This window comes from Coptis chinensis, chromosome 8, assembly GCF_015680905.1.
Source record: "Coptis chinensis isolate HL-2020 chromosome 8, ASM1568090v1, whole genome shotgun sequence".
Taxonomy (NCBI): domain Eukaryota; kingdom Viridiplantae; phylum Streptophyta; class Magnoliopsida; order Ranunculales; family Ranunculaceae; genus Coptis; species Coptis chinensis.
In genome coordinates, this window is record NC_141463.1 from 51,657,516 (window position 1) to 51,678,722 (window position 21,207).

The following is a 21,207-nucleotide window of genomic DNA, read 5'->3' on the forward strand; positions in this document are numbered from 1 at the left end:
GGGTGGGGGGTATGCCTGGAAGCCATTGATAGCAATTCTTCCAAAGAACAAAAATAAAAATAAATGGAGGATACTAACAAAGTAAATACATTTCCTCATCAATGCAATTTATAATACTACGAAACAATTACAGTGAATAAGCAGACGAAATCGATAAGCAATTGCTTGGGGTTCCTCCGCAACCCCTGTAACATGACTACTGCACATGAACAAACCTAAGGGAACTATGCGGCGCAACCTTTTGACAACATAAGACGAAAACATTCCACCTCATTTCATCCTATGTTCTGTCTCAAGTCACACTTATTTCGTGTCCCTTCTTGACACAATGTCACTGCTGACTTCTCTGCTGCCTCCTTATTTGCCCCCCAGAATCAACTACTCTCCCTCTGTGGCGACTGAGAGAATATGCATCCTCACCTTCTTCAAAAACAGTTGTGTCAAGAGACATTCTTCGGCGAACCACTTCGTCTGATGGCTGGTGGTAACCCCTCTCATGCCTCAGGCGTGCATTCATACGATTGGTCCTACGTGCTCCAAAAGCTTCGAATAATAGAACAACATTCATAAAATTGTGTCCAACATTGTCCATCTCATAACTCTCATCATCCGAATCAGAGTAGTGATGATTCCTTTCTATCACATAATCTCCAAGGACCATTGCTCCTGGCATTGATGATCTTATAGTGCTGATTGCATCATCTCGGGCTCTCTCGTCTTCGAGGGTTTCCCATTTCTGTTGCAATATAGGGTCCACTTCCTGTGGCCGAGCTGAAGGATGCTCCTGTTTTACATGCTTCCTTAGTTGTTTGTATGCCCCAGCAAATGAGCATTTATCCTGCATGCAGGCTCTCTTCTTGGCATTAAGATACTTGCGAGCAGCTTCAACCACTGTCCATCCCTTCACCTGCCCTCGACAGAGGGGGCATGCTAACTCCAAGCCTTCACACTTCTTAGCAGGCCAATCAGAACCAGCAACTGAGTAGTCTGCTGATCCATGCCATGGTTGTGTCCCTGGTAAGCAGGTGCTTCTTTTTTGTAGGCCTTCTCATACTGATCAAGACAATTGGAATATCGATAGCTGGTAGCGCACATGTAGGGGCAACAACCTTTGTCATGTGAAGAGCAAAGGAGGAGAACTGCATTATGGGGGTACTCTAGACACACTGAACAGGTTGCATCTTCCCAGTCGGCTTTCTCTAAAGCTTTAGTGCACTTCTTCAGGTGTACATCCTTGTCTAGGACCTGACAATTGCAAGACGGCAATTGGTATGGAGTTTATCTGCACTGACGAGAAACAATCTACGGCGGACTCGCCTACCAGTCTTCATTTTCAAGGGAACCTGGCTAAAGAGAGTAAGAGAAAATATTTACATGAGATGAGCCATTCCATGAATGTTACAATAAACAGTAAAATATCAAGTCTGACCTGAAAGAGATAACACAGAAATTACTGTAAGACCTAGGATTTTAAAACAAATGCATGAAGAAAACTAAATTAATTATTGGACACATTAGTTTTTCTTTTTAACAAACACGAAATATCCAGACTAGATACCCTAAGATTGCAGATTCAGGTACTACCAATGAAGCAACAATGAAGCAAATAACAAAACAAGCAAACCCGTCTTTCTTAAATATTAATGAAATCCAACTCCAAAACACTCAGGCTATCCTGGTTTAGCCGTGAAATTAGCCAAGTTTTCCAGGGTAGAGCCAATCACACCCTATTCTCATTCAAATTCTAACTACGAAAAGCTTACACATTTGCCTCAAATAAAATCATCTATTCAAAACACATCCAAACAATAATAACAAACATTTAGATCCTTTCGAACAATTCAATCGACTTCGACCCCCTAACTTGCATAAACAAAATTTGAGCAAACATCCTTTTCTTAATAAACACTGCAACAGAGCCTTTTCATCAGGAACATAAACAAGATGAACCATTCAATCACCTCTTCCTTTTCTTACTCCCTGAGAAATCACCTTTGTTGAATCCTTTAAACTCATTTGTTGCATCAGCTGTGTTCTGCTTCTTCATACCTTTCCTCCCACCAAAGCCGAACTTGGTATCCCTGTGGTCTCTGCTATTCCTCTTCTTGTCCATCCCTTTTCTTCCCTTGCCACCACCTTGTCTTCCCATTCCTCCTGACCTATCTCCTGGAGCCACATTACGCCTCCCCTTCTGTGTCCTTTCAAAACCTTTCCCATCCTCAAAAGGTAAACTGATGTCTTCACCATTTTCCCCGCCAGCAAATCCGCTCTTCTGCCTCTGCTTCCTCCACTTCTTAACAGATTCAATCTCTTCTTTCTTTTGCTTGGATCTCTCTTTTGTCTTTTGGGCTTGAACCTCTTTGGATATCTTCTTAGCCTCTCTAGCTTTCCTCCGCTCCTCAGCTTCCTCTATATTTTTCTTCTCCACTAACAGACGGCTTTTAACCTTCTCCATGTGAGTATCTGTCTTCACCATCTCAGCATAATAGTCAGACGGCCTCAGAAAAGGAAGCCCCAATTTCTGAAGCTTTTCAAATGCCTTCCTGGTTCCTTCTAATCCCTGGGTGTAGAAAACCAGTTCACGAGCAAGGTCATCATTTACGTCCACCTTTTGCTCTTGGTTGACATCAACAGTCAGCTTGTGAATCCACTCAACATTATCTGGCCAGCTTATATCTTCGCGCTTCTCAAGCAGGCCGTCCTTATTGTATATAGATCTTTTCGAGGGTTCATCCAACCTCACTTCGTCGTCTTCTGATTCTGATTCCAAGGCTGATTCATCTTCCGTATAATCCCCCATGTCATCATCCACAATTTTTACCGTATTAACAGAGGAAGGTTTTTTGCTGAGCACACTCATCTTGAACAAGAAATTTATCTGAACCAAAAAGAGAAGTTAAGAAATAAATAAGCATCAGTGAGGATTACACTATTTGTGCGCTGCTTTGTGTCTCTGTGTGTGTAGTGTAACACCTCTTGTCATCAAGGACCAAAGGTTTTCAAAATCACCTTTAGACTCACTAATATCAAGGTTTTAGAGTGTTATTTTCAATCGTTTTTTACGTCAAAATATATATATTAAAAAAAAATCAGCACGACAAACTTAAGAACAAAAGAGATAAACTTTAAGGGACAAAAGAAGAAATTACTGTCGATCATAAATAAGATGACATCCAAACAAGACAACGACTACGATAGTTAACTAAAACACATTCCTAGGTTGCCTTACACCCCTTTCATAGATAAAACGAAGTCGAACAACGCCATTATCTAATTCTAATACTGTATCTCAATCTTAACAATTTTATTAGAGTCAATCTTCAACTTTATCAGTGGTCATGGGGTTCAGAGTATTTGAGAGACATATTAAAAAAAAAACACACATTAAACATAGAAAAACTTACTTGTCTTGTGTAGCATAGCAGGTTTTGAGGAGGAGAAAGAAGGCGCATAACACTTCTTTCTTTTAGGGTATTCTCAGGATACAAAATCTCGTAACGATATTTTACAGCCTTAGCAAAAAGCCCGACAACCTATGAGGCCCATAGCCCAATACCAAAGTTAAGTCTACTTAATCATTAGTCCAACCAGAGACAAGATTAGCAATACAGATCCCCAAAATCCATTTTTTTTTTTTTTTTTTTTAAATAGAGACTTTCATTAAGATAAAGCAAACAGAGAATACAACTCAGTCTGGACTCGATTAAAACAACCTTGGACAAAAGAAGGCACTAAGTTATTACAACACGAGTGTGGATTAACTTTTGCTTCTTTAGCCAAGAGATGCGCCGGTTGGAGAAGCTGCCTAGGACAAAAGACAACCTTTACAAACTCTAAAGACTGTGTAAGAGATATAGTCTCTTGCAAAAAACTTTGAAGGCACCAGGGAAGATCAAAGTTGACACCATTGACAGCATTCACCAGGTTACGGCAGTCGGAAAAAACGATTAACTTTGATATACCCATGAGTAGAACCTGATCAAGCCCTTGCTTTAGGGCGAGTAGTTTGGCTTCTTCGGCTGAACTTGCATTTAATTGCCTGCTTCCTGCAAAAACGATTTTGTTGTGCCAAGGGTTAATAGTAAACCCAAGACCAGCAGTAGCACTAGTATGGTCGTAGCCACCATCAGTACATAACAAGAAGAGATCCTTCACAAGAGATTGAGGTATTAAGTATTTGATGGGAGGAGGAGGCTTAACAGGAATTATGGGTTTCAGAGCTTGCTGTAGAATCTGGGAAAAGTCTAAATGGGCAAAAGTGGGGTTAAAAGTGAGATTGTTCCGATCAAGCCAAATGAAGTATGCCACATTGGCCAACATGGTGAGAGAAGCAAGAGTATCATCCTTAGTCACACAATTACTAATAATCAGATGAATGATATCTTTTACACACATATTAGCATTCAAAGAATGAAAACATATGGATAAAGGGGAAGCAAACCAAACTTCACTAATATGAGGACAAGTAAATAAAGCATGCTCAATAGTTTCCACACAAAGATTATACCGAGGGCATGCATCAGACGGACAACTATGTCTATCAAAAAGAATTTTCCTAGTAGGTAAAATCTTACGCATAATTTTCCACAAAAAATTTTAATACGTAGAGGTGAATGAATATGCCAAATCAAGGTCCAAACATGTTTCAAATAACCAAGAGAATTACCCATAGGATTGACAGATGATAAAGCATTCGAAATAAACCATTTATAGGCAGACTTGACACTAAAAATACCATTCTTTTCAAGAGACCAAAAAAGTTTTTGAGCAGAGTTACCATGGATACGATCTTAATCTTTAAGATCTCAACTTTAACGTTAGGTAGAAAAAGCAAATCAAGTTTCGCAACATTCCAAGAAAGACAGTCGTGGTCAATAAGCTCAGACACATAGTGATGCAGAGCATTAGTTTGTCTATCAAGTGTTATACATATGCACCCCTTAGCTGAGTCCAAGCCCATGAATTGTGAGCCCACTAGTTTAAGTTATTCTATTTTAGTTGTTGACACATGTCGTGTTCCTATTGGTTTATAGTTTTTAGGATTAATATAAATAATGGGCTGGTAATTAGGGTTTAGGGAGAGTTGTGTTATTAAGAATATTTCAGAGCGAAATAAAGATTTATTTTAGTTTTAGTTGTTTTGTTTAATTCAAGAGTAGATTTGGTAAACTGAGCTTCCGCCAGTTTAATCTATATCATTTGGTATCGGAGCACGAATCGTTCCTGAGTAAAATCTAATTTTCTTTTTTTCTTATTCGTTTTAATTTTTTGTGTTACTGTTCATCGGTACTGTTCACGAAACACTGTTCATCGAGAACACTATTCATGCATTACTATTCATAGCGTTACTGTTTACCCGAAATTAAATTTCAATCTTCTGCTTTTTTTCTCATCGGAGATTCAATTTTTCTTCTTTCAAAAAAAAAAAAAAAAAAAAACTGATTATCTTTACTTCTAAAGATTAAAGTTTCAATCTTTACAGAGCTATGTCGATAGATCTGACTGGCATGACAGAATCAGAGTTAAATCAGTTTGATGAAGACGACTGGGATATAGGATGGGGTAGTGGTGCTGAAATTGACTGGGATGCGCCTGATCCCAATCTAGGTGAGCCTTTGTGGGAAGCACCAAGTACTGAGGACACCGTGTTAAGAACAACGCTGACTTCAATCGTTCAAAACAAAACCGTCACCAGAGTTCCCCTCGACACAAAGATCCACAAGACCCAAGAATGTCGAAGAACACACTTCTCCTTAGTTGCAACACCAACAATGATCATTGGGGAAGGTGATAAGGAGACATGAAAGCGCCATTCTATTTTCAGAACCAGATGTATCAGTAAAGGTAAGTTGTGTACTGTTGTTATTAATGGTGGTTCTATTGATAACCTAGTTTCCCAAGAGATGGTCGATAAACTAAGACTACAAACCACTAAACATCCTAAACCATTTTCTATCCAATGGTTTAAAAAGGGAGATCCAATGGCAGTCAATCATCAATGTTTAGTTCCACTAACTATAGGACCTTACGAAGATACATTAATGTGCACTGTTGTTCCAATGGACGTTTGTCATCTCCTACTAGGGCGTCCTTGGCAGTTTGATCACAGGAGTATTCATGATGGCACCAAGAACACTCACTCATTCTTGCATAACGGCAGGAAATTAATCTTGGAACCGCTCAAACCACCAGATATAGAAACCACTATGTGTACGACATTCTTGGCTAAAGCACGAGAATCTGGTATGTTTTTTTCTCTTACATCACATGAGAAAAATAAGTATGCTAAAAACCCAGAAATCGAGACAGCAAGCCCTGTTCAAGCCGCACCAAGCGCTATAGTGGACAGCCATGATGCATCCACTTTTATGCCCGTTATGACTTATTCTACTTTTTCTTTTACTGAGGATTTATTTGTTGGTGAGGGCTGTAATATGGAGTTAAACTGTGTTGATTGGGATTCCCCTCCTATTTTTAATGTTTGTCCAGAGGAGGACCATGATAGTTTTTAGATACTCCACCACTATTTGATGAATACGGAGCAGATGAATCTGAATTTTGTGTCACTACTCCCTCTTTGTCTGGGAATCTTTTTGTTGAGCATGCCGATCTGGTTTGGGAGGATTTTTATATTAATTCTACAAGGCTATTTAGTTATGTGCATCTAAAGTTACAATTGGAGGTATGCGTATTTGCTGTTTTGGGATGTGGTAGTATTCCCATAGAGCAGAGAAATCATGATGGTGATTTTGCAAACTTGCATACATTATGGTGCATTCTTATTCTTGTGAGTAATTATCTGGGCAAAATTCGAGGTTGAATTCGTTTGAACAGCAGAAGAGTGATGGGCATCAGCCTACAAATCTAATTTCATCACCATTATGTGATACAAACTCGAGACGAGTTCTTTTCAAACTGGGGAGAATGATGCAGAGCATTAGTTCGTCTGTCAAGTGTTATACGTGTGTGCCCCTTAGTTGAGTCCAAGCCCATGGGTCGTGAGCCCACTAGTTTAAGTTCTTCTATTTTAGTTATTGACACATGTCGTGTTCATATTGGTTTATAGTTTTTAGGATTAGTATAAATAATGGGCTGATAATTAGGGTTCAGGGAGAGTTGTGTTATTAAGAATATTTCAGAGAGAAATAAAGATTTGTTTTAGTTTTAATTGTTTCATTTAATTCAAGAGTAGATTTGATAAATTGAAGCTTCCGGCAGTTTAATCTACATCACATAGGATAGGTTACAATGGGCCGATCAAGGCCCAACAGGTTTTTTATATTGCAGAGTAGGAAACCAGTTGTCTTCCCATATATGAACATCTAGGTCACTAGAGATAGACTAACAAGAAATAAGAGCTATAACATTTTTAATCTTAATCACATTCTTCCACCATTTGGAAGCACCTTTTTTAGCTGTTGCTTTGAGGAAAGGTACATCATTAAAATATTTGGCTTTAAGCATTTGAACCCAATAAAGGTAAGGTTCAGTGAGAAGTTTCCAGCAGACCTTCGAGATAAGCCTGATTTTGAGAGTAATAATGTTTAAAACCATAACCACCATCATTTTTTTAACACAACATTGTTTCCAGTTTAACATATGGATCTTATTTTGAACATCCTCATTAACACCCCACCAATAATTAGCACAAGTACAGAGCATATCAAGATCATTACAAAAAGCTTTAGACAGTAAGTTAGTTTGCATAGTGTATATCAGCATAGCAGCAACAACACTTTTAATTAAAGTACCTCTTCCCGTAAAAGAGATGAGCTTATTTTTCCAAGAGATAATCTTAGATGAGACACTTTTGAGAATCTTATTAGTGCTAACATAGTTAGGTTTATTAGGGTTAAACTCAATACCAAGGTACAGTGGCGGAGGCATGTTGTAGTGACATGGGGCACGTGCCCTAGGTGAAATTGTCAAAAAAAAAAAAAAAAAAAAAAATTATGTATCGCGAGAACAAAACACCCAAGGCCCAAGCCCAACCGATTGAACCGAACATACCACTTTCTTGCCTTTTCGTACAGATAAAAAAAATGGGGTTTTCACTTTTCAATATTTTGATTCAAACCAGGTGCTGCTAGCCTGCTTCTACTACACTTGTTCAAAGCTTATTCTCTTCAACTTTCATTCTTCATTATTGATTTTCTACAGTGGTATCTCTCTCTCTCTTAGTAGACGTTTGTTTTTTTTTTTTTTTTTTTTTTTTTTTTTAATTTCAATAATGAAAAATCAGAGAATCGATAGTTTGTTTCAAAAAAGAAATCGTGAAGATGTGTCTAATCCAGTGGCTCCTATTCAAAATATTCATAACAATGAGGAAGTGGAGATGGAGCCTAGATCGAAAAAGATAAGTCTAACTTGTATTGAGGTTGATGTGTCGAATCTTGAATCTGATCCTGGTTTACGACCTAAAGTTCCTGATTATCATCCAAAGGATGAAGAAGCTGTTAGAAGGGCATATTTGCTAAGAGGGCCTAGTCAACCATTTCTAGCTCACTATCCACCAACATAAGATGGAAATAAGGTTCGGCGTTTCAAGAAAGACTTTTTCACTATGTATGAAAATTGGTTGGAGTATAGCATTCACAAGGATGCTGTTTTTTGCTTACACTGTTACTTATGGAGGCGAGAGTTTGGAGATAATAGGGATGCTTTCATCAATGGTGGGTTTAGGAGTTGGAAAAATTGCAGAAGGATTGAAGATCATGTTGGGAACCATAATAGTGCTCATAACGAAGCGTGTATGAAGAGTGAGAATCTAATGAAGCAAGACCAACACATCAAGAACTTAATTGTCAAGCATTCGGACCAAGAACAGATTAACTATTGACTTTGTTTAACTGCTTCTCTTGATGTTATCCGATTTCTTTTGTGCCAAGGATTAGCTTTTCGTGGTCACGATGAATCTGAAAGCTCTAAAAACAAGGGAAACTTCCTTGAGCTTTTAATATTCTTAGCTCTTCACAATAAAGTTGTTGACAGTGTCGCTCTTAACAATGCTTCAAAAAATCTCAAATTGACATCACCTGATATTCAGAAGGCTTTAGTAAATGCAGCTGCTGTTGAAACTGTTAATGCTATTATGAAAGACCTTGGAGAAGAATTATTTGCCGTTTTGATTGACGAAGCTCGTGATACATCGATTAAAGAGCAAATGGCTATTTGTTTGCGATATGTTAACAAAAAAGGTTGTGTGATAGAGTGGTTTAATTTGTAGGCATGATGCATGTCCCTGATACTACATCAGCTTCACTCAAGACATCCCTTGAAAAATTCTTCGTCATACATGGATTGAGTTTCTCGAGACTGCGTGGTCAAGCGTATGATGGGGCAAGTAATATGCAAGGGTGGTACAATGGGCTAAAAGCGCTCATTTTGAATGAGAACAAGTCTGCAATCTATGTACATTGTTTTGCACATCAACTTCAATTGGCGCTTGTCCATGTCGCAAAAGATATCAAAGAGATTGCTTCATTTTTCACCTCTATTAGCAATGTAGGGACAACCTTCGAAAGAAAGAAGCTGCTAGAGTGTTTGAGCAACTTAGAAATGGTGAACTATCAAACAGTAAAGGACTAAATCAAGAGCTTGGTGTTAAAAGACCTAGCGACACACGTTGGGGCTCACATTATGGTACGTTAGTTAATTTCATTGTTATATTTCCCTCTGTGGTTGAAGTTCTTGATGAGGTGATGGAAGAGAGCTCAAGTTCAGATAAAAAAGGAGAAACACACGTTTTATTAGATTTGATGCACTCGTTTGAGTTCATTTTCATCTTGCATTTGATGAAGAATCTATTGGGAATCACTAATGATCTTTCAAAAGCATTGCAACGAAAAGATCAAGATATAGTGAATGCTTTAGCTTTAGTAAAAGTATGCAAGGAGTGTTTGTAGAAAATGAGGGAATGTGGTTGGGATTCGCTACTAGGCGAGGTTTCTGCATTTTGTACAAAACATGGTATAGACATGCTTCAAATGGATGCTAAGTTTGTTCATCGAGGAAGATCCCGAAGAAAAGAAGAAGAGGCAACTAATTTATATTATTATCAGGTTGGATTCTTTTATGGCTGTATTGATAAGCAATGTGTTGAGCTTGATAACCGTTTTGATAAGGTGAACAAGGAGTTGCTTCTTTGTATGGCTTGCTTAAACCCCAATGATTTGTTTGGTGCGTTTGATACTAACAAGTTGATTCGTCTTGCTGAATTTTATCCTGATGATTTCTCCGAACAAGAGTGTATAGTCCTTCAAAATTAACTAGAGATTTATGAGATTGATATGAAATCCAATGATGCCTTTAGAACACTTAAAGGAATTAGTAGTTTGGCTAGAAAAATGGTTGAGTTGGGAAAAAATATTATTTATAACTTGGTTTATAGGCTTATAAAGCTCTCAATGATACTACCGGTTTCTACTGCTATAGTTGAAAGATCATTTTCAGTTATGGGCATAGTGAAGAATCGTCTAAGGAATCTAAATGGCAGACGAGTGGTTGAATGATTGTCTGGTGACATACATAGAAAAAGATATTTTTGATAACATCAGCAATGAGGCAATCTTGAAGCGTTTCCAGGATGTGGATCGTAAAGGGAATTTATAACTTTCATTTTTAGAATTGTTAGAGTTCAAAAGAGCAAAATGTATTTTGAAAACTTTAGCTTTTTTTTTTGTATACTACAATGGTAGTCTTTTTGCGAAATAAAATTGTGTGTTGACGTGTACACTAGTACTTGCTTAAAATTATAAAATTATTAGCATATGAGTCAGTGAGTGCCCCAGGTGAGGTAAATTCCTGGCTCCGCCACTGCCAATGTATATATTGTTAGAGTAAGACAAAGGGACTTTAAGAATTCTGGAAAGGAGTTTCTTGTGTCTGTGATGAACATTTTGACTAAAGAGAATCAAAGATTTGTTAAAATTAATCTATTGACCAGATAGCATACAATACTTACTCATGCAATTAAGAATATTATGAGCTTCAGAGATATTAGCTCTAGTAAAAATAAAGCAATCATCTGCAAACATAAGATGAGTAATGGGAGCAGAATTCCTAGCAATGCGTATACCATGAACTAGATTAGTAGACTGTAGCTCAGTAATGTGTCGAGAAAAAAATTTAGAACATAATATAAAAAGAAAAGGGGATAAGGGGTCGCCTTAGCAAAGACCCCTAGAAGCATTGAACTTACCATAAGGAGAACCATTTAGGCTAACAAAGAAGGAAATAGTAGTAATACAAGTAGTTAACCAATCAATCCACTTTTGACAAAAGCCAAATTGCTGTAACATTTTGAAAAGGAAAGGCCATTCGATTTGATCAAAGGCTTTATGCATGTCTAATTTAATAGCCATGCAACCTTGCACACCAGTTTTCTTCTTGAGTTTGTGAAGAATCTCTTGAAGAATGATAGTGTTATCCGAAATCTGTCGATTCTTAACAAAAGCTGATTGAAAAGGGGAGATAAGAATGGGCAGTAAAGGTTTAAGTCTATTAGCTAGGATTTTAGATATAATCCTATAAATAATATTACATAAACTAATCGGTCGAAAATTCTTAACCTGATTAGGATGAGGAACTTTAGGGATTAAAGAAATATTAGTATGATTAAAGGGTTGGAAAAGAGAGTTGTTTTAAAAAAAAAATCAGATATAACTTTAAATAAATCATCTTTTAGAAAAGGCCAGTTATCTTGGTAGAATAATGGGGTAAACCCATCAAGGCTCCATGGCAAAAAGAGCATCATGAATCTCATCAAGGGTGACAGATCTAGTAAGGGTATCATTATCAGTATCACTAACAACAAGAGATATGTAAGGAATAGCAGCAGGTATAGTAGGGGAACTAGTAGTAAACAAAGAACTATAAAAATCAACAATATGATTACCAATGTCATGTCTAGAGTAAAACCAATCATCACAATCATTTTTCAAACAAAGAATTTTATTTTGCTGTCTTATGATATTAGCGGTTTTATGAAAAAATTTGGTGTTATTATCACCTAAGGATAATTTTAAAAAACGAGACTTGTCTCTCCAGAAAGCCTCTTCACATAAGGCAATATCATGTATTTTTCCTTTGATTTCATTTTCTAGAGAAATAAGGTTATAAGAAGGATTAACAATTTGTATTTTACTGAGAGTTTGAAGAAGCTCTTGAACTTCAAAATCAAGTTTTCGAAAATGGTTTTTGTTCCAAAAACAGAGACCTTTTTACACTGCAGACATGCTTGTGACAAAGGAGGAAACGTTGGAGTCATCCTTATTCCAATTCAATTCAACAACATCATTATAAGTGGGGTCAGAAATCCAAGATGATTGGAAGAAAAAAGGTTTTTTTGTTTTTGTTTGAGTGGGATTTAAATCAAGGTAAATGAGTATATGATCAGAGTGGATAATAGGTAGAGTAAAATGAGTTGCATTGGGGTAGTTAATAAGCGTAGAAGGGCTTATGAGAGCCTTATCCAGACGTTCCTTTGTGAGAGTAAAAAACTTTTGGTTATTAGTCCACGTATAGGTAACACCAGCAAAACCATATCGTTTAAATCGACATCATTGATTAAAGAAGAAAGCTCCTTTGAAGATTTGCTATGTTGGAAGGGTTTTCCAAACTTCTCCCAAGGGTTTTGAACTTCATTAAAATCACCTATGAGGACCCAGTCTTCATTAACCATGTGCGGACATTGTCTTTTGAGATGATTCTAGAAAAACCACAAATCTTTAGGTTGAGGGGGTGCATAAATAAAGGAGAATAGCAAATGGTTTTGCCTATTTTCAAAAGATATTTCTGCATGGATGATTGATAAGCGGTTATTTGAGGTTTTTGTTTTACTTAAGTTTGAGATCCACAGTCCAAAGTTCGAAGACCAAAGTCCGTTAGTCGTCCGTTTAGTCAAGTTACCTTACTCACGTGGGTTTGGTAGGATAGGTCGAGTAAGGGATCGTCCATACCTTAGGGCTTGGCAAGGTTTACAACTTTTAGTGAGTAGGATTTTAAGTTATTTAGTTGGTTTAAGTAAATTAACAGTAATGCAAGTAATGTAATTTAATAACGGTGATTTCTACGTAAATAAACAAAGATAGAGAAATAGGGAGAGGGTTAATCATACTCATGCAAGAATCATTTTCAACAGTTTATACTACCACATCACTACAACTCTAATCCGTCTCGAGTTCATAGACAAACCCGAGACGACGTCGAGTATCGATCTGTAGTGAAATACACGCATCTCTGAGCGCATCTCACTAGCATAAGGAGTTGAACAAATATTTCATCTCTGGAATATTATTTTAGTTCTTGGTTCGATTCTACATTAGCTTGACAAATTGGAGAGCTGTTTGACACCATAGAGTCGTGCGCGAGACATTTTGGGTCTCTCGCAAGACTGTTCTGGAGCATCAGCACTCCAAACTTGGACAGTCTCAATCATTTTGGGACTGGATGTATAATCTACACCTAATTCCTACGTAGTGATTCTAGAACATTTAAGTGTCAATTCGGATTCTCACACGAGCAGCATAACCCTCTCCCGGAGGGGGGAGGGGTTTAGCTCATAGTCATTGGATGAATAATTGAACTTGTTGTATAAAATAAATAAGTAAATGCTGAACATAAATTAAACTTGAAAAGAAATGACTTTTATTAAGAAGAAAGACTTACAGTACTGAACCTGCTAGAAGGGAAAATGATGGAATGTAAACTACGTACTGGAATGAAAGCTACAGACTATAAACTAAAACTAACTAACTAATGAGCCCAAAGCTAAAGCATAAAAGCTAAAGAAGAAATATTGAAGACCCCCTCACATATATATAGGCTGGTCTCCTCTCGTGACGCCTTTTAATTTCCTTTCGTCTTTTTCTTCATTTTGTTTTTTTTCTTGTTTGTATTTGGTCCAAAGTTTTGTTTACGAAACAAAACTTTCATTTAATGTTTTGTTATTTTGTGTTTTGTTTTGTCCCTTTGCCCAATTCAATTCAAACATTGAATTGATACGTGTCTTTTCCTTTTGCAAGGTGGCACAAAATTGTGACCATCACTTGCCCTGCTGTCTTGACTCGTCATGCCATGCCTGGGCGGCAGAGTGGGTCCACGTGGTGTGTCCAGTGGCGGCACCGATTTTGGTATTTTTACAACTTTCTGTATTTGCGTAGAGTTCGTCGCCCTGGTTGCTCTGGCAGTTCACTAGCCAAAGTCGGCGTTCAGGTTTGAAAGATGTGATCTTCAGAAGTTTGATGCTTCTTTACATGTGGATCCGTTCTGCACTGGTTTTGTTCCTTTGGAAACTTTGGCTCTAGTCAGGCTTTGTTGGGCTTCACTGGGGCTTAGTGGGGAGACTTCAAGAATTCCAGTATTCTCGTACTTCGATGCATGTTTTATTATCATATTCACGTTTACTGCGGAAACCTGCAAAAGTACGAAAATATAATTATTACACGATTATTAAACACATAATTGGCCAAAATGCTATGTCTCTCGGGGTTTAATATTACAGTTTTGGGTGCTTATCACACCACCCCCAAACAAAGACTTTGCTTGTCCCTCGCAAAGAAGAGACATTAAAATGATAAGTGGCCAAAAATGTGTTGTCCTAAGCTAAGTCTCATTTCACAGAGTGCGGTTGCATTGACCGTATGCAACAAGGCCTTGAACCACTAGGAATTCCCTAGTGGACGAGTTATAGCCTCGTGAGAGTTTTCCAGAGAAGATACTTTCAAACTTCATTTATACTACAACGACTCAGTAACAAAGGCCCGTTTCCTTAATTAATCTCAGATATCTATACATCTCACTAGCGGGGGAAACAAGAATTAATTCTTTCGAAATTTAAGTTAATATACATACAATAATCAAAACATCTACATATGAGCATGCATGCAGTGATCTTTATAATGAAATCTACGAGCAGGGCTGTTTTTGGATCTTTTGGATAACGTCATTAAGTAGGTTCTCACAGGTATGTGTCGGAACACAATTTCTCTTTTATTTTTCCACTCAAGTTTTGCTAACTCCAGTGTACAGTGGGCACACGTTTCCTCACATACTCAATGACAGTCAAAGGAGCCGAGGTCGAGAATTCACATCTACTACTAATTATCACACTATCCTACCCGTAATTGAGTTAGAGGTCTTTATTAGGTTTTATGGGGCTTAGGTGGTAGTGTAGAAAAAATTGGAATGAAAAATTCAAAAATGATAAGTATGAGAGAATAAGGTCTTCGAGATATTTATACTAGAAAAATCCTTATTTTTTTTTTCCTACTTCTAACATGGGTTTCCATACTTGGCCTTTTTAAGTTTTTGTATTCCCTTTTGATTTGATTTTGGGGAAAATTTTGATATTTCTTTTGATTTTTGGAAACATATTTTTATTTTTATTTTTCTTTTCTTTTGAAGCAGGTAACTGATTTTGATTTGTGAATGAAAGGTTCAATGGGGCGACTAGTGGTAATTTTTTTTTACAGGCGTGAATTTTTGGCTATATCTATCCAAAGAAGGCCTAAATTATCACCTAGGATTTGGTTCGTGATCAAATAAGTAGACGTGTGACCTTCTCTATTCGGAAAAACTACTCCTCTGTGTCATTACTCATATATCACACATTTTAAGGCTTTTTGGTTAGATTCTTACAGGATATGGAAACTAAGTTGTCTAACCGTGGGTCCCAGAAACTTACTGTTGTACATTTAATGATAGTCAGTGCATGAATGCTCATGAAAAGATGTAAAAACTATTGCATACGTATTAAATTAAGTTTCTAAGAACAAGTCCTAATTCTAATGCTAGGGTGAGATTTCTAAATATTTTTCATCACAGAAAAGGAAACGAGAATTTGTCACTAAATACATTTATTTAGACATAAAATAAAACTATATACAACTATGAATGCTTAACTTTTGCGAAAGGTTCTCGCCACCCCCAAACAGTCGGATGCTGTGTCCTCAAAGTGTTAAGAGGAAGAAAGAATATACTTGAGAGGCTTTCAGCAAAAATATAGCTGACATCTTCCACATAAATTTATTGTAATACACTATATATTATACATCATAAAAGTGAAAGCACACTGTTAGGTTATTTATTTTTCATATCAAAACGTAAAACAAATATGTACATCAACTTACATTGCCCCAATTACGAACTGGCGGATGGTCCATCCTTGCTTCATCTTTGTAGAAATGCCATTCCTTTGCGTCACGCCAATCTATCATAGCCTTCCAGACTTCGCTCTACTTCCTCTTCCTTGAAGTGTCCAGATGAGCTATCATTTTATCGTCATCAGGGAAGCAACGAACTTTCTTTAGATACCTTGCAGGGCGCTGCCATACCCGAAATCGCAAAGAACGAATTATCTTGTTTGTTGGACACATAGAGTCTACCTTTACCCAGTCAAGAAAAGTGGCCACAAACTGTGGGAAGTACGTCCTCATTATCTTGCATGCTGTAACTGGAAAAGTGATATAGTGCTGCCGAAAAGACCGAGCCCTCTTAAGGTTCTCAATTACTAAGTCTGTGATGTCGAAGGCTATGTTGTTGGGCCAGGGCATGGAACGTCTTACAAGCTGATTTTGAGTTAGTGGAAAAATGTCAATCCCCCATGATGTTTAGAAGAATAAACAATATGGCAGTCCCAACATTCATGGTCATACTGGCTAGTGGAATAGTGATGTCTGGCCATCGGCCAGCTTCTGCGTGTTTAATGACTTGGGCTAGGCAATCGCCATAACGGGCGGCAAAATCTTCCCAAGAATACTCATGCAAGTTGTTTTGTATCATGTATTGAATGGGGATGTCTGGCTAAAGGGGAGGAAGGTCCAAAGCCATAGCAACTGTTGACTCGTAAAAAAGGGTGTCGGGTGTTACTAATACGGATTGCAAATCCGTTCAACACGAAACCATGTACAGCAGGTAGATCCTCCATATGATCGTAAAAATAAGTTGCCAAACCTGGAGAGTATGTCTGCTCTGGGTGTAGAATAAAGGAGTTCCAACCAACTCGTGTGATGAAATCTCTGAAGAGATGTCCATATGCAGGGGAATTCAGCAACGAATGGAAAGATTGTTTTGGAATCATCTTTGGAGATGCCATTGTAGAAGACGTGTGAAGAAAGATACCACCTGTAGACAAAGATAAAAAAAAATGAGAATATGATGGAAATGACTAAGTAAAAACAAATTACATTTATAACAATAGGAAAATTACACTATATTAACAACTAAAAAGAAAATGACAAAGAACATAAAATTGCAAAATCTAAATTGTGTCATGGGCCCAAGTAACGGCGAGGGTCCTTTTGTGAGAGAAATCTATTTATAAGATTCTCGATGCCGTCAATCTGTGCAACAGCCCGTTGCAACATTTCGCTCTGTGTCTGGTAAATCTTGGCGTGGTTCTCCATTATGAGAGTGTGATTTGCCAATAACTGGTTGTGGTTGTGCAAGAATTGTGCTTGTTCCTCTTCTTGTATTGTCCACAGGTCATGAAATTCAAGAAGACTAGTGATGATAATGTTCTGACGTTTGTATAATGTTACCAGTCCTTAGTGAATTAAATAAAGGCCTTCCATAGGATTAAATACGTTGCGTATTGCATTTTCAGTAAAAATGTTGTCAGCAGAACAAGCTTCGCCGGTTTCTGCACCGGCATGGTTATTTGCAACGTCGGGAGTCCAGAAACCATTTATACAAACTGAGTGAATGATGAGAATGTTAGCTGTTCTAAGAGGTGTATTAGGAGCAGTAATAGGAAAACCCCAACACATCATGATAAGTGTCACAATGGTTGGCAAAGGAGCTGCCTTTTTTTAGGCACGTGCCCGCGTTCCAGAGAAATTTAGTAATGCAAAAATCATTGCAGTTAGTCTGCAAAACCCAAAGTAGATGGAGGAGGGGTTTTGTTATTTCGGAAGTCTTAGATGTGCCGAGCACATTATGAGCTAGCCATTGGATCACAGATAATTGGTTTATTTGCAAGGATCGCTGATAAACAATACGGTTTTTCTGGTTGTATTCGCCGCGAAGGATAGTTGCAAACATCAGATGCCTGATATTGTCGAATGGTGAATCCTGAAGGTGTACCTCCTGGTTCGTAATGGGAATTTGAAGTACCTCGAAGATGATTTCCATAGTCAATTCAATCTCACATCCGTTTGCACGAACAAAGAATTGCCCGTTTTGGGAATAACCGTGTTTATAGAATACCAGGACCAATTCTCTGGAATAAAATGTCTGCTTATGATGTAATAGAGGGAACCATCCTCGACGTAAAATTTATGTGTCAAAAAATGGATGAAAAAGACCGTTTTGAAAATTTTCCATAAAATTTTGCTCGGGCACAAAAATTCAAGTGAGGGCCATTAAAATGGAGTGGTGAAGAAAATTTAGTGGAAAGAGGAAATTGAATTTTAGAGGTGTCTATCCTTGCTATAAATAGGCACCAATCCGAAGATGCAGAAAATACAAATCGAGGTGTCACAGGGTAGCTAGACCACGTGTATCTTTTGAAACATGGTGCAAAAGTGGATGTAGTATGGATGGGAAGAATGGGGCATGTGACTACAAGGAGTTTTTTTTTTTTTACGTAAATAGCGTAAGTAGAAGGACAAGGAAAATGTAGATATAATATCACAATAAGATGTAACAACGTACAGAGATGTGAAAACACACCATAATGACACGTGAAATAAAATTACAAACTTAAATATTAGATAAAACTAGATGCCACATTAACAACATTACTATAATAAAACAACCGAGCATGAAGACTTGAGCAGCATATTCAATCTGCTGTTGCTCAAACTTTTCTAGTGCATCCATAAAACTTGAAATTTGGTAAGAACTAAAAATGATATTTAGAATAAGAAGTGTAGATGGAAGAAGATGAAAGGAGTGAATATGAAGGATGTGTCGAACTTATTTATAGAAAGAAAATTGAGCTGTTTTCTGACCGTTTTTGGATGTGATTTCATGATCATTTTCTGACCGTTTTTAGGATGCGATTTCATGACCGTTTTCTGACCGTTTTTTGGTTCGTTTTCATGACCATTTTGCAAAACGTTAGTTGACGGTAAAATTTTCCGTTAAGTGTGATGTCAAATATATATATTATATATATATATATATATATATATATATATATATATATATATATATATATATATATATATATATATTATATATTATTATATATGTTTCTACCTATATAATATAATATTGGAGATAACTAATATACTATTTGACAAGGCAGAAATTTTGGAAAATGTAGGAAATAACAGACATCCTAGGTTGGAAAATTAAAATGCAAACACGTAAATAAAATATCCAACATAAATAATATACAAGATCGGGAAAATAAACTGTCTACTGAGAATCCTCGGGGGCTGTGATAAACATAAAAATGATAGTTTGCCTACGAAATGAACGATAAAACTCAAAACGTAAGTAAACTAAAACTTATTACGTGCCTAATTTATCAAAGATTGTTCAACTCTCGATCTATTGAACAGATATAGTGGAGTAGGAAGTTCGTTCCACTCCTAGTCCTTCCGCATGCTGTGTTTTCTAGTCTAATTACTCTACTCTAAGTCTAATTACTCTACTCTAAGTCTAATGAGAGATTTACGAAATGATAACTAGACTACGATGCAACTACCCACAAGATGCAACTAGTCGACTCTTTAAACAACTATGGGAATACTACGTCGATTCTATGATAAGGAGTTAGAGGGGGATTGATTCCATCTTAGCTCAACTTAATCCACTAACAACGAATCGTCGTAATCCGAAATGAATCGCTGCCCAGACAATGCAGTTATTCCTAATCCCTAATTACACATGACATTTCTACCAATTCATAACTAGCATGTGAACGATTACACCCATTCTCATGGTGAACTAATCATTTCTAGAGTGGAAAGGAAATTACGATGACTCTACGATAATCGGAATCAAGCTTTCATCAAGGCTTCTCAACCCCCTCTAATGGAGATTTAACCGAGAATCATCACGCTATCATTCCCAATCAAATTCGAACAAGACATGATATAAAGATTTTAACTTTATTTGTTTAAATTCAATTCAAAACTACTCATGCAATAATTGAATTAAACTAATAATGACAAATAAGTAAATCTAAGAATTGAACTAAATAAGTAAATGGAAAATGAAACTAGATTACTAAGAACACTATTTTATTAATCTAATGAATAATAAAACAATGATTCAAATACTAAATTAATAATATACTTTGTTCTAAAGTAATTAATTAAACATGAAACTAGATCTAAAACAAGATATGAAAAACTAATTAATTAACTAATTGAAATTCTAAAACTAAGTTCTAAAACTAATTAATGGAGGCTAACTAATCCAATTCTTAATCTAGGTCTAACTATCTACCATTAACAAAGAGTCAAGCTCTTGTTTTTATACTTTCATATCCAAAAATCGTGCATGGGCTTGGAGCCATGTTTTGGGCCAGAGAATCAGGCCCAAAACCCAATTCTTTCAGTCCAAAAAGGCCCTTCAGCTGCAGTTGGCTTCAACAGATTTTTCGTCCACTTTTGCTCCTCTGATTGGGTCAAGGCTTAGACCATTGGAAATCTCTTTCCGAGCCGGTCGTTTTGACATAAGGTAGGCCCAATTCCGAGGTCCGAGTCCAAAGATACGGCCTTGAAGTTCTCACGACTTTGTGTCTTTGTTTTACGCCCGCGTCGACTTTTCAGCTTTTGACCGGGCTTTAGAAAGGCTTTGTCTTCTTGAATCTTGGCCTTTAATCACAGAACTCATTAGCAACCAACCATTGCTCCTTTATCTCATCAAAGTAGCACATTTCTGCACATAATTGACTTTGAAGCCCTCGAACGCATAAAACACGTGTCGGTATTAACTCTTAATTATTACTCACATAATTGGTCTAAAAGTATGACTGTTACAGGGTTAAAACTACAGTTTTGGGCTCTTATCAGGCTGCAGAAATAGAACCAGGAGTCCTACGACGGCGTGTAGTACGAGCTCCCGTGGAGGCTAACTGCTCCTGGATATCACCTAGAGTATCCATCACCTAAGCTTAAAACTGATGCTGGTTCGCCATGAGCATTCGTTGGAACTGGTTCTGGTGAGTAGTCATTTGCTCCTGAAATGCATTCATGGAAGTTCGCATTTCTTGTTGAAATTCGCCCATGCTGTCTGTCAGGGACTCGT

At 37.2% G+C, this 21,207-nt stretch overlaps 3 protein-coding genes and 1 pseudogene across 4 annotated transcripts; 2 read left to right on the top strand and 2 right to left on the bottom strand.

Annotated features, from left to right (window-relative positions):
- Positions 1 to 68: 68 nt before the first annotated feature.
- LOC147481859 (uncharacterized) lies at positions 69 to 1,278 on the bottom strand (annotated as a pseudogene).
- Positions 1,200 to 3,518, bottom strand: LOC147481860 (putative rRNA-processing protein EBP2 homolog). Of its 2 annotated transcripts, XM_086575537.1 has the most exons (3): positions 3,405 to 3,518; positions 1,962 to 2,878; positions 1,200 to 1,343 (listed from the first exon to the last, which is right to left on the bottom strand). In XM_086575537.1, the coding sequence occupies exons 1-3, from the start codon at positions 3,450 to 3,452 to the stop codon at positions 1,334 to 1,336; spliced, it is 975 nt and encodes a 324-aa protein (XP_086431663.1). In that variant the 5' UTR covers positions 3,453 to 3,518; the 3' UTR covers positions 1,200 to 1,333. The 2 variants fall into 2 exon arrangements, with proteins under 2 accessions (XP_086431663.1, XP_086431664.1); XM_086575538.1 differs by lacking the exon at positions 1,200 to 1,343 and having other exon boundaries at positions 1,608 to 2,878.
- Positions 3,519 to 8,563: 5,045 nt separating this feature from the next.
- LOC147481861 (uncharacterized) lies at positions 8,564 to 9,588 on the top strand. The gene is made up of 3 exons (XM_086579095.1): positions 8,564 to 8,759; positions 8,889 to 9,173; positions 9,227 to 9,588. The coding sequence occupies exons 1-3, from the start codon at positions 8,564 to 8,566 to the stop codon at positions 9,586 to 9,588; spliced, it is 843 nt and encodes a 280-aa protein (XP_086435221.1).
- Positions 9,589 to 9,908: 320 nt separating this feature from the next.
- On the top strand, positions 9,909 to 10,268 carry LOC147481862 (uncharacterized). The gene has a single exon (XM_086579096.1). The coding sequence runs from the start codon at positions 9,909 to 9,911 to the stop codon at positions 10,266 to 10,268; it is 360 nt and encodes a 119-aa protein (XP_086435222.1).
- Positions 10,269 to 21,207: the final 10,939 nt, after the last annotated feature.

What these genes read in the sequence shown, in the direction of transcription:
- LOC147481862 (XM_086579096.1), top strand. Translation starts at nt 9,909, where the DNA reads ATGAGGGAATGTGGTTGGGATTCGCTACTAGGCGAGGTTTCTGCATTT.
- LOC147481861 (XM_086579095.1), top strand. Translation starts at nt 8,564, where the DNA reads ATGTATGAAAATTGGTTGGAGTATAGCATTCACAAGGATGCTGTTTTT. An exon ending in TAACGAAGCGTGTATGAAGA is followed by an intron (nt 8,760 to 8,888) that starts GTGAGAATCTAA and finishes TTTTGTGCCAAG; the next exon opens with GATTAGCTTTTCGTGGTCAC. An exon ending in TAAAGAGCAAATGGCTATTT is followed by an intron (nt 9,174 to 9,226) that starts GTTTGCGATATG and finishes TTTAATTTGTAG; the next exon opens with GCATGATGCATGTCCCTGAT.
- LOC147481860 (XM_086575537.1), bottom strand. Translation starts at nt 3,452, where the DNA reads ATGCGCCTTCTTTCTCCTCCTCAAAACCTGCTATGCTACACAAGACAA. An exon ending in TGCTATGCTACACAAGACAA is followed by an intron (nt 2,879 to 3,404) that starts GTAAGTTTTTCT and finishes TTTTTGGTTCAG; the next exon opens with ATAAATTTCTTGTTCAAGAT.